Raw genomic sequence first — 13,771 nt, forward strand, 5'->3', positions numbered from 1 at the left:
CTGGCAAGGACACTAACAAATGGGGAATTCTCAAAAGGTGGTTGATTCAACCAAAGCAGTATTTGCGGAACAGAAAGGGAATACTAGATGAGAGTCTCTCAGATGCCAACCGTATGACAGGCTCTCATCACCATTACCCTATCTGTTCAACCATTTTGCTATTATTTTATCTTTTAAGCCTCCCAGTTAGGTATCAATGATCTTATACTATATTTTTTAAACTTTTGCCCGATGATCTTGTCAACTTCCAATATCCAGGAGGATAAATATATGTTTTTCTTTGGGTTCACCTTCTTATTTCAATTCTCTAGGATCACGAACTCTGGGATCCAGAAAGTTAAAATCATGGTAGAAGAACAGAAATTAAAATGTCATTATGTTCTTCTCAGACAATATGGAATCCGTGACTGAAAAAAAATGTTCTAGTACAATTAACATGATTCCTAAAACAACTTCAGTTTCTTTAAGATTATCTAGGCACCAACTAATGCATTGTACATTAACTGATGGCTTAATAATAGAGAGATGGTTCTGATTAATTCATTGATAATTTTTTTAAATAATAAGGTGACACATTGACTTTAAAAAGTGCTTTTGAGTTTTTTAAGTTAAAATGTAACATCATTTTCCCTTTCCCTTCCCTCCCCCCAAGCCTTCCCAGTACCCCCATTTACTCTCTCTCCAAATTCATGGCCTCTATTTCTTTAATCCACAGAATCACTACAGCAATCTTTTGTAATCATATGTGAATGCATATATGTATGTATATATACATTTTCTCTATTATTTTTTCTATGGTCCATAATGTATACTCAAATGAACTATTGCTTTCCTTTGCAAATATTTTTCTAAGTTGAGTTCTGGAACTAATTTATACTTATTTTATTGAGCAATGCAAGGTAATATTTACCTTGCATCATCTAGAGAGTGCCTGGACTTGTATCACAAACCCTTCATTTCTGCACAATCTGGAACTCTGTAAAATTCCCAGCGGGTACTTTAAAAGTCTGAATTTCCTGCTAAAATTACTCATACATGTTTCAAAAGGGCTATTATGTATTGCTTAGTTAAATCATTCAACACTGGGCCACAACAGAACATTCGAGAAAGACGGATATAGCTTAGAGATATCCAAACAGCAGGTGAATCCTTCCCTGGCGACAAATGCACATGGATCTGGTCTCACCGCAGCCATGAGGTTCCTACTCTGCGAGGACTCCTCTCCACTACTGAGCAGTCACAAACGGTCTTTCTCCCCATTCAGTTTCCTCATCCAACCTCTTCCAAAGCATCAAATAAGTGGACGACACAGTACCTATAGCACCAGAATTGCTCTTTCCAAGTTCTAAATTGCCAAAGACAAGCATGTATAGTGGAAGTCCATACTTGTTGACCTGCTCATCAAAGTTGAGGACAACTGTTACAATTAATAAAGATGCCCGCTGACATCCACTGTCGGTACCCTCATTTGTTCTCTGCCATAAATTCTGCTTTTACTTTCCAAGCTCTTGCTTCTTTGCTCTTAAACTGCTTCCCCCTCATGTACTTTTCCAGCACTTGTCTTGTGTCTTGACCGATTTCTGTTTTAGAAACAAAAGTAAACTTTGCTCCCCTAGTCCTCCTGTCTCCTTGGTCTCCATTGTAGGTTCCACCAGGACAATAAAATCCAAGGAACAATGCCCACTTTCAATCCTGTCCTGATTTTCCTGTGTAACTTGCAATTCTGTGTGGCACCAAATTTTATTGTCAAATAGATTTTCACTTTCTGTCATGGGCCACAGTTATAACTGCATGACAGCATGTATCTCTATCTGCGAGGTATGGATTTAGAAAAGCCATTATTTCCTCCACTACACCCTTCCTTCTCTTCCTCCTCCCTCCTTCCACCTTCCCTGACCCAAGTCCCATGCACACCAGAGACCTTGAGGGACATGTTGCCCTGACCCTCTGGCTGAACTGTATTAACAGTCGAGCTAGGTGATAGGGGCCCTATTCCAAACCTCCCTTAACTTTGAAGAAAGAAGAAATCTTGACCTACAATTTCTAGGTCTTGTTGGATCCATTGAAAATGGATATGGCAGATGTAAAGGCATAAGGTCATAGAAGAGAAAAATATGTCTAGTTTTAGTTACTTTGACCTTGAGAAGTATTTACTCTCATCTCTGTCATAAATACAACATGTGTAGAAACTATCAAAAATCAATTTCTCATATAAGCAGGTGTATTCTAGGGTAGAACTACAGAATGTTACTTGAACTAATGAGAAATAATGAGTACTGGTACATGCCCATTTTAGTTCTAACTGAGATCAAGTCACTTGTTGACCCCAAGTCTTCTGTTTATTCCTTAAATGTTTATTGAACACTTGGCATAGCATCAAGTCTTTGGGGGCAAGCTACAAGTCCAAGATAGCCCTTTCATTTAGCAAGCTCACAGTTCGGTGAGAATGCCAGTCAAGGGCACCTTTCTGCACTGTATGTGGCAATGTAGGGCTGTACAAGCATTCCTGAGAGCACGGAAAAGAGGGCACCTAGCATTACCCATGGAGTCAGCAAAGAAGACAGCACAGAGCAAACAGCTTTTAGTCTAATCTAAATGGAATCAATAAGGCCAGTGACGTTGGAAGAGATAGGAAAGGAAAGTTGTAAGCCGTGAATCTGGCCATCTAAGGATGTGTGCCGGTGCTAAGTGGAAGGACACATGAAGGATAGGAAAGGAGACCTGGGATGTGGTGCTGATGAGAGTGGACTTCATCTACCACATGGAGATATTTAAAGATATAATAGCCAACACTGTGCAGGTATTAACTGCCAGAAGCCATTTTGAGCATTTGATATCTATTTTATTATTTAATCCTCAGAAAAACTATGACATAATGAATACTATCATCCTAATTTTATACATAAAGATATTGAGGTTCAAAGAGCTTCCCTGGCATGAAAGCAGAAGAATAAAAGGTGATGCATCCTTTTTCTTTTAATATGGGGTCTCCTTATGGCCCAAGCTAGCCTTGAACTCATGATTCTTATTGCTGCAGCCCTCTAAATAGACATGGATTGCAGATATGACCACCACACTTTGATCAAGGAGACCATTTTTATATATTTAAGCTCAGTAGGCAAGACACATCCTAGAGAATGTGGAGATATTGATCCAAGACTGTTAAATGGTAGCTGGGCAGCGCTCGTGAAGACCCCTGACATTTTATATCATGTTATCTTTTTACCATAGTTTCCAGATGAAGATTATCCAGGAAGTCTGTCCTGGTTAGTTTTTTTTTTTCTTTCTGTAATTGGACACAGCCTAGATACCTGGGAAAAGGGAACCTTATTTGAAAAATTGCCTCCATCAGATTATCCTGTGAAGGACAATCTGTCAGAGTGTCCTCCATCAGACTGCCCTGTCAACATGGCACTTTCTTGATTGCTAATTGATATAAAAGGGGGTAAGTCCACTACGAGAAGCATCATCCCTAATCAGGTGGGCCTGCACTGTATAGAAAAGCTAGCTAAGCAGGAGTCAGTGAGCAAGCCAGGAAACAGCACTCTTCCATGGTTTCGGCTTAATTTCCTGCCTGAACTCCCTAAATCAGCGGTTCTCAACTTATGGGTTCCAACCCCATTGGGAGTCACATACTAGATATCCTGCATATCAGATAGTTACATTACAATTCATAACAGTAGCAAAATTGCTATGAGGTAGCCACAAAATAATTTTATGGCTGGGGTCACCACAACATGAGGAACGGTATTAAAGTGTCGTAGTATTAGGAAGGTTGAGAACCCACGCCCTAAATGATGGGCTGTAAGTTGAAATAAATTCCCTTTCTCTCCTAAATCACCTTTGGTCAAGGAGGTTATCACAACAACAGAAAATGAACTAGGACCAGGCCTTTCTGGAATCTCTCTGCTGCCCGCCCCTGTCTCTCACAGCTGTCCTCCATTATGAGTTATTAGCAGGAATATTACATCACATGTGCTGGAGCTAAACAAAGCACATCGGAAGTATCTTCTCATTCATCTTCGCTACAACCACTCTTAGCTGTTCCTACCACAATTCACAAACAAAAAGCCTGATGCTCAGAGTGGGCGTGTACGTGTATGAATCTTCCCCACACAGCCACTGCCTGGGACCCTCTTCCGCTCTATTTTTATCTCACTCTTCTCTTTATCCAAACTGAGGAACAGGGCTGTCCCTCAAACTCACCCTTTTCACAGCAGAACCCGAGAGTTGAAATTAGAGCTGCATGGCAATTCCGTCGCGTTTCCTTCCTCCTCCCTGATGGCCGCTATGCTCCCATGCCTACTGATGTTCTAACTGGTACACCAAACCAGGAGGTTTTCCAAAGCCTTATCAGTATGTGAATCTCATTACGCCCGGGTGATTGTGGGAGATCACTTCCGCACTTGAGACATAGCTAAGGAGCTTGTTGGAGATCACAGTGAAAAGCAGAAAGAGAACAGAAAGGCTCCCCCTGGGTCTGTCTTCCAGTTCAGGCCTCTGCCGGCTTAGTAGGCCTTGGACAGCTGACAGCCCCCATTCTCAGATCTCTTTGCTTCTAAACTACCTCAAACCCTGCTTCTCTTATCCTTATACCATTCCATTTAGGTCTTCTTTGCTGAATCTTCCTTATTTCTTGGTTTCTAGACGTTATTTATCTAGAGATCTGCCTTAGAGAATTCACCCCTCTACCCAGTCCTTACACGAGCTCATCCAGTCTCGAGACTGAACGTCTGTCAGACGTCAGCTCCAGGTCAGGGTCTCCCAGGTTGAGCTCACCCTTGAAATTCAGACTCGGATCTGTCCACCTGCCGTTCAATCTAGCTGCATAGATAAAGGCACCGAGAAAATCAGCCCCCATAATGGGGCCTCTGCTTCTTCCACAACTTCCTTAACTCTATTCTTCTTCTGTCTTTCTTTTTTGTTTTGTTTAGTTTTGCTTTGTTTTTTTCTGTTCTGTTTTGTTTTGGGTTGGGTTGGGTTGGGTTAGGAGTTCTGGTGTTTATGCCTAGGACTTCACACATATTAATTGAGTACTATGACACTGGAAAACATACCTAATCTGTAAAGTGCCTTTGGTTGAACATTGTGACTTTCATTCTGATGTACAAATTGCCAGTGATTTGAGACTTAAATACTGAAAACGACTTCTCAGAACTTCATAGTGAATTCCAAAGGAGCTGAGAGGTTTTTGTGATGTCAAAATTCTTTTAATGACCTTTAATTATTAACTCAAACTCAACGTAGGTTTTGCGAAAAAACAAAACCGAATTCATCATGTCACCATGAACTCTTACCTTTTTAATGGAAATGATGAAGTTTAGAAAAGAAAAACCTGCAACTTGGCCAACAGACTATAGACTTTGCTCTCAAAGCTATTAAGGCCCATAGAAATAACCTTATCTGATCCTCCATGTCCTTCCTGGTCCTCCAGGGTATATAAGGCACAAAAGCAGGATCTGAGAGCTTCCTGATTAAGCAGCAACTTATTTAGTAAATTTAGTAACATTTACAAAAAAAAACTAGCATTAGACAAAATGTAATTCTTACGATAGTTTATATATCTTCAAAAATAGCTTTTACAGTTTTATTTATGTTTAAGATTACCTCACACCAATTTGCACAACTGTAAACCACCAACAGATCCACCTATATTTTTCTATCCATAGAAACAGAGTGTACTCTAACAGTATGACCTAAGCTGAGTTGCCACAGAATCTCAAATCATAATTATTGGGTAAAAGACTCCAATTTCCTAACCAAGGTAGAAAAGCAAGATTAAAAACAAGGGCAGAACCTTTGGATAGATGAGGTATTTCAGAAGGTAAAGGAACTTGTTGCCAAGTCTAATTTCCCGAGTTCAGTCCCCAAGGCCCACATGGTGGAAAAAGAGAACTGCTTCCACAAGTTATCCTCTGACCTCTGTGTGTGCTTCATGCCTGTATGGATACACACACATTAATTAATTAATTGATTAATTAATTGATTAAAATACTTAAAAAATAAAACACCATTTTTGTAAACTGTAAACACTAAAACCTTTGTGTTTTATATATATATATATATATATGTGTGTGTGTGTGTGTGTGCATGAGAGAGAGAGAGAGAGAGAGAGAGAGAGAGAGTTATGTACACAGATATATGATATACAAGTGCACACCCAAGGTCAGAGGAAGACATCAGGCACACCGCTCCATCACTCTCCACCTCATTTTCTTGAAGCAGGGTCTTTTGCTGAACCTAGAGCTAGGTTGGTGGCAAGCAAGTTCCAGTGATGCAGGGTTGCAAGCTGTGTACCTGATTCAGGGAACTTGACCTCAAGTTTTTATGCTTGAACACCAAGCACTCTTACCTGCTAAGCCATCTCCTTTCACGTCCTTTAATTGATGGGAACTAATTTCTTTGCATATTTAGCAACATCTTTAGGTAACTGAACTGAGAATTAATGGATAGTGTTCTAATTAGAAAACAGGTACTCTTCAGTTTTCGTCTCTAAAGGTCGATCATTTTAAATTTATATATAATTATAAATGCAAGATTTAAATAAAACATTTGGCAAGTCTTATTTGAATACAGTTGCTAGCAGCTATAACCTTAATGATTCATTTATAGGTCTATCCTAAGATGCCCTTCTCATGAACTCAAATATGGACTTGGCTATAGCAATTTACTTAATTTATCTTAAATTTGGTTTCAGTGAGCAACCCTAATTAACCTGATTTTTTGGTGATAATCACTCTCAATGGAATCAAATCACAAATCCGGGGATGGATTGAGCGGCACCCAGAAGGAAGCAGCCCTCCGCGCACTGGTCCAGCGCACAGGATATAGCTTGGTCCAGGTAGGAACTTCTTATGATGTCTGCTGGGACGCAACACTGAATCCAGGGTCCTGGAAACACTAGTGCCCCTTGATGCAGAATGCTGGCAGCCCTTGTATAACAGTCCCAGAGAGAAGGTGATCTTGTAAATGAAGTTCTTTCTCCCCTCGACTATCCACCCAACATTAATTTGTTGCTTGAAGATAGAACCATCACCCACAGTCATAGAGACTATTACAGTTTTGAGAGAACCTTTTATACCATAAAAAGGCAGTGAGAATCCCCAGTTCTTAGTGAAGATGAACTTAGTTGGCGTTATAGGAATTGGTGGAGAACCAAGGTCTTTGCACTCCAAGATGTGGCTTCCAAGAAGGCAACATTTTGTCAGCTTAGCTATTCCAGCTTGTTCAGTCTAAGGTACGTTACAATAACTTCTGTTCATGTTGGCCCTTTTGAAAAAAAAAACAGATCAAAATAGGGACCACATAAAAGACCTAATTGTTATGAATTATTTGCATATGATTATTGTAACTGTGACAACTTCTCTTAGGGAATATATGCTTCATATATTAAGGAGCAAGTTAGTGTTAGATACATAAAAATTATCCCACTAGACTGCACAATGCCCTTTTTGTAGTAAACAACGTATTTGGATCCACCAACTATTGGTTTATCACCTACATGTATCACATAACGGTACGTAGATTTGAGTTCAATGGAAAAGCATGTGAGTAGTGACAAAATATGCCACATCCTGCTTTTAATAGCTGTTCAATTGTTAGATTATTGGAAATGTCCTAGGTTTACTTGCACTAATTCTATAAATCATAAATCACAAATGCATTGTTATGCATGATACAGTGCCTCAAGTATCCATATTTTTCATCCCAATAAAGAGTGCTAGCCAGGCTTTTTAAATATTTCGTAAGTTTTTATTATTCCATAGTTGACTTTTTAAAGCTTCATTAAGTCAAGGAAGACACTGAGATATTTGCTACAGTACCTTCTAAAAGCTGAGCTATTTTAGAATCAATGAGCTGTCAACGTTTTTATCTCTAAAATCAATGGATAATTTAAATATATGTGCCTTTCCACTATACTTAAAACAATCACAGATAATTCTAAATAATTTAGTCTATAAAACAAAAGAATTTAATGTAATTTATTTTTAACATGTCTTTGGGCACAATTAGCTGTAAAGATGGTCTTTATTTATTTAAAAAGGTGTTTTTTCTTCTTTCTTTTTATCAGTAAATTCTTCCTTAAAATTATAAAATAAAAAATCATTTTTATATTAGCTTCATTATTGTTATTATTTTTAGCTCTTCTCGGGCCTGAAACTTTTACTTAGGGGATGCAGCAGTGGAGAAGCATTTCAACCCTTTTAAAGCCTATTCATCAGTCTTCATGCACAGGAGGGTTATCCACCTCTCTGTGGTATATAACATGAGAGAAGTATGTAAAGACCTATCTAAAACACCATAGATTACCTTTCCACCACACACCTAGGCAGATGAAAGTGAGGAAATGATTAAATAAACTATTACTGCACAACCACTTTCTTCAACAAGCAAAATCCAAGAGGAATCTCCTACGGCTACAGCATAAACTGCCCATGTAGCTTTATTCTCTATGAAGGCATGCGTGTGTGCGCGCGCGCACGCGCACACACACACACACATACACACACACACCACGATAGACAAAGGCTAGGTTAAGGCTCGTGCTATTTTAGTAATATTCAGGTAATGAAAGGTTCCTCGTGAAAATGTTGAGATTTCAGTCAAGTGTAATTATGTAGAATCAACATTCTGGCCCCTTCTTTAAACATCAGAATGGAAAGGAATTTCTTTCCTATTTTCTGGTTTATTCTTTGCTCTGTCAACTGCAATTTCTCACTTGGTCTTGAAGCAGCCAGATGCTTGAAGCAAAAGAGGGTATGTTTGACCAATTCTGGCTCAGGGCTCTTTCTTAGCAAAGTTTCTTAAAAGTACACTCAAAATATCCAAGAAATGAATCAAAATATTGACTCCTAGGTTGGGCGTTAAAGTAGAAGGAAATCCATATTAAACACTGAATCAAAATAGGGAACAATTGTAGGTGTAGGAACTGAAGCTGCGGGAGCCTCTGTAGGGTCACAGGCACAGCCCAGTCTCCCTACTCAGGGACCATCGCCTGACCACACTGTTCTCGACCCACGCTTCCTTCCATTGAGCTCATCTATGCAGTAGCCACCTCTTGAGAAGACAAAAGATAAGTCACATTAGTCATTTTAGAGATAAATACATCTAGGTGTTCAAAAAAAATGACCTTGTTGGAAGTTGAACTTCACAGCTCTACTTGCGTAATATTTGTTAGCAGATTTTTGGGTCTGAAGTTCTCCAATAACTTGGAAAACTAGCATTTCCAAAAACTAGTTGCCTAGACCTAAGTCTTCCAATCAAAGTAATAAAAATATGTGTGTGTGACATAATAAATAGTTTTAATTGGAAATCTCTTTTGATTTGGGCTGCAAAATGTGAAAAATGACACAATCAGAAGGCCTACACTTGTAGCTTCTCCTTATCACATGTTAAGTGCACGATCATAAACAAGTTTCCTAATTGCTGGAGACCTTAATTTCCTCTCAGGTCAGTAAGGTCCAACCCTACACTGTTAGCCTTGATTTTGTAATCGGTATCAGCTCAGTGTACTCATGGCTGGGTAACTGGGCTATTTAGGTGAAAGAGTAGGCCTGTGTATCGTGACAAACCTAAGGCTCTATGACTCAGGAAAATCTCCTTTTGTCTTCCCAATACTTCAGCATTCCCATGCTGGAATAAAGCAATGGCTGATACCAGAAAAGACAGAAGACAGCATACATTTTTGCTGTTGTTGTTTGCTTATTTGTTTGTTTGTTTTCAATCTCTGCACAAATCAAGATGTTAGTTAACGTCTGACTTAAAGGCCTTGCCTTTCTGTGTCTTTTCAGTGTGGTATGAAATTCAAAATACAGAGGTGACGGGTCTGTGTTTTCTTATCACCAGCAGGACAAACACAGTTATCAAAAATAGAAGTTTACAAGTTACTTAAGGACATAAGCTAGCACTTAATGTGGCAACTGACGCAACTTAAGAGAATTAAAAGCATAAGACATAACATCTCTTTTTATATAACTGAATATCCTTGGATATTTGTGCCTGAACATTTTATCAAAGTTCTTTGGGAACGAAGAAACTCAATACCTCATTCTTAAAACAGAATTTTTTTTCTTTTTGGTTGTTTGAGACAGAGTTTCTCTGTGTAGCGAGAAATTTTAAATAATTGCTCCCTCTAAAAATTATAGAAAGCTAACAAGTTAAACTTTAAGCTCTGTAGCAGCATGACATGACGTAGAAATACTTGGAAACTCTGCTCCAGTATTACACTGTAAACTTATGCCTCTGGGTGCTGAGGTTTTCGAGGGTGCTTTTTTCCTACTATTTTTCTACTCCTAATTATATTTCCTAGAATTTTAAAGTCGGCAAATATCGCTTTGAGAGTCAAAGGAAAAAAAGATATGATATGTAAAAGTGTCTACCCCTCAACATTTAGTTTTAAAATCTGAATGTTTCAAATAACATGTTAAGAAATTATAAATACATAAATTTAAAACTGGAAAATAAAATAGTCTCTCTGATAAAGCACACTTTTTTATGTCTGATATTTTCTTTATTTTCCAGTCTTTCGACAGTGACTGTGAATTTTTTGAGAGGAAAAAAATCCTAAAGTAGAAAAAACTACAATAATTATTCAATTAGGAAAACTGGACGGTTTTCATAGAGAGAATCTCACTATCTCATCTGGATGGTGGGTATCTGGAGTCACTGGGAAAATCTTTGTTTAATATTTGTTTCATATTGAAACCCTCTCTTCATAGTTAGACTGCCCTAGAATTACACACCATAGACTGGTAAACAATGATTCATCAGTCAAGTATGGCTATAGCCTGTACCTAAACTCAATATTGGATACAAATGGGTTTTACATTTCAAACAGTTAATATTTTATTTAAAAGCCTAAACTTTCAACTATCTGGCCTTTATCAGAAACATGCTTGCTGATCTTGAATAGCAACCTTAATCTTGAACCCTATTCTAGAAGTTAACTCACAACTCTTAAGAAAAGTTTCCAACATAAAAAAATAATGTTTTCAAAGATAGTAGTGAATAAAAAAATGAAGAATAAAGAGGAGAATGAGGAGGAGAAGGAGGAGGAAAAGAACATGGAGATGGAGATGAAGGAGACGGAGGAAGAGGAGAAAGAGGAGGAGGAGGAGGAGGCGGAAGACGAGGAGAAGGAGAAGAAGAAGAAGAGGAAGAGGAAGAAGAAGAAGAAGAAGAAGAAGAAGAAGAAGAAGAAGAAGAAGAAGAAGAAGAAGAAGAAGAAGAAGAAGAAGAAGAAGAAGAAGAAGAAGAAGAAATAAAAAGGAGACTAACATGACTCCTCCTAAAGTAAGGAGATGATTTTTATTGAAGAGATAAAGGGGAAAGCAGGCAGATGGAAGAGTCCAGGTGGAACACAGTCAGGAGACTAAACTGCTAAACTGGACCATAAAAGGAGAGAAGGGAAAAGAAAGCAAGAGATAAATCATTGATCAACCAGGAGAGGTTGCCTGAGTCAAGAGGCCAAGAGGGTAAATATAACCCCAGCAGCACAGACACTGAGAGAAACAATTAATAAATGGAACCTCCTGAAACTGAAAAGCTTCTTTAAAGCAAAGGACCATGGTCAATAAGACAAAACGACAGCCTATAGAATGGGAAAAGATCTTCACTAACCCCACATCAGAGGTCTGATCTCCAAAATATACAAAGAACTCAAGATCTTGGTCACCAAAAGAACACATAATCCAATAAAAAAAATGGAGCACAGACCTAAACAAAGAACTCTCAACAGAGAAATCTAAAATGGCTGAAAGACACTTAAGGAAATGTTCAACATCCTTAGTCATTAGAGAAATGCAAATCAAAACATCTCTGAGATTCCATCTTACACCTGTAAGAATGGCCAAGATAAAAAACACTGATGACAAATTATGCTGGAGAGGTTGTGGGGAAAAGGGAACACTTCTGCATTGCTGGTGGGAATGCAAGCTGGTACATCCCCTTTGGATGTCAGTGTGGCAATATCTCAGAAAATTAGGAAACAACCTCCCTCAAGACCCAGTAATACCACTTTTGGGTATATATCCAAAGGATGCTCAATCGTGCCACAAGGACATGTGCTCAACTATGTTCATAGCAGCTTTGTTTGTCATAGCCAGAACATGGAAACAACCGAAATGCCCCTCCACCAAAAAATGGATATAAAAAATGTGGAACATTTACACAATGGAGTACTACACAGCAGAAAAAAACAACATCTTGAATTTTGCAGGAAAATGGGTGGAGCTAGAAAACATTATTTTGAGTGAGGCAACCCAGACACAGAAAGACAATTATCACATATACTCACTCATAGGTGGTTTTTAAACATAAAGCAAAGAAAACCAGCCTACAAAACACAATCCCAGAGAATTTAGATAACAATGAGGACACTAAGAGAGACTTACCTAGATCTAATCTACATGGTAATTAGAAAAAGACAAGATCTCCTGAGCAAATTGAGAGCATGGGGACCTTGGGGAGGGTTGGAAGAAGGGGGGGGGGAGAGGCAGGGGATTGAAGGGGGAAGCACAGCAGAGAAAAAATGTAAAGTTCAATAAAAATCAATTAAAAATAATCTTTAAAAAAGGAAAAAAATAGACACCCCAGTCATTTGTCCTGGGAAGTAGATGCAACCTTATGTCCCCTACTCATGCTAACTCAAACACCTAGCCTTTATCCCTCTATTGATATACTGATTGACTGCACAAAGAGAAATGTACTTTCTACCTTTGTGAAGATTATTCTCATTGGAAAACAGAAAACAAGGAAGAAAAGCAGCGATAATCAAAGATTGTCAGTGCCTTAGAACTGAATCATAAACCAGGTTGCATGACAGATGCAGGTGACCTTCTTCAGACAAAATGTCACTGTTAGGAGATGGGAACAAGCAAACCTCTCAAAGAGCCACAAAGACACCAACATCCCCAGCAGAGGGAACCACATCAAACCAAAATATTTGTCAAATGCATAATGGGAAGTGAAGACACTCGTTCCAAAGACTGCCACATTTAAAATGATCGAAGTAGGCTCTCACTTCCTTTTAACCAGTAACCCGCTACTGTATCAATCTTCCACCTTTAATTCTTACCCTTAAACTTTACATGTAGGCTCTCTGATTAAGAAGATTTCAATGGAATTATATGCTTTTATTCTAATTCGCAAATAATATTAAGCAGATACAGAAATGTTATATACGTATACATAAACTCCATAAAATTAAAAATGGCATATGTAAACACAAATCTGATTTCGGTACCAAGGTCCTTAGAAAGGTAACCCAGACTAAATTAACTACCCTCCTTTTAGTTAGATGTATCAAACTGTCATTGGACAGGCCAAATGGGATCCTGAAAAAGCACCAACAGAAGAATAGTACTTGAGATACAAGAGCATCGGCTGTACTTAATAGCAAAACCTTACAAGCCAGGAGAGAGTAGAAGTATATAGCCAAAGTTCTGAAGGAATAAACTGCCAGCCAAGAATACCGTGTGCAGTGAAAGCAGCCTTCAGACAGGGGCATCGAGAGTGCCCCAAACAGAAGCAGATGGAAGTCGTCACTACCAGGCTACTCTTAGAAGAAAAAGACAGTGAAGAGTGATATGAAAACTGCTAATGGTATAAAAACTCACTAGTAAACATCCAGGACAGCTAGAATACTCTAGAAGATTGATCTACCTCCAGTTCTACAAAATAGTAATAGTTCTATTGATAGTAATAATAACAGTGATATTCTCAATGAGAAATATATAACACAGGTATAAATTTTAACATCAACATTTACCTT

General features: G+C 38.5%; 1 protein-coding gene across 2 annotated transcripts in view; it reads left to right on the forward strand.

Moving 5' to 3' along the window:
- Nucleotides 1-13,771, forward strand: part of A1cf (APOBEC1 complementation factor) — a 77,446-nt gene that overhangs the window by 16,336 nt on the left and 47,339 nt on the right. For both annotated transcript variants that reach the window (XM_075973833.1, XM_075973834.1), the window contains exon 2: nt 6,698-6,841. In XM_075973833.1, the coding sequence (XP_075829948.1) occupies nt 6,743-6,841 (99 nt within the window). In that variant the 5' untranslated portion in view covers nt 6,698-6,742. The remainder of the gene's footprint in view (nt 1-6,697; nt 6,842-13,771) is intronic.

The sequence above is a fragment of the Microtus pennsylvanicus genome, chromosome 5 (assembly GCF_037038515.1).
Source record: "Microtus pennsylvanicus isolate mMicPen1 chromosome 5, mMicPen1.hap1, whole genome shotgun sequence".
In the NCBI taxonomy this organism is placed as follows: Eukaryota; Metazoa; Chordata; class Mammalia; order Rodentia; family Cricetidae; genus Microtus; species Microtus pennsylvanicus.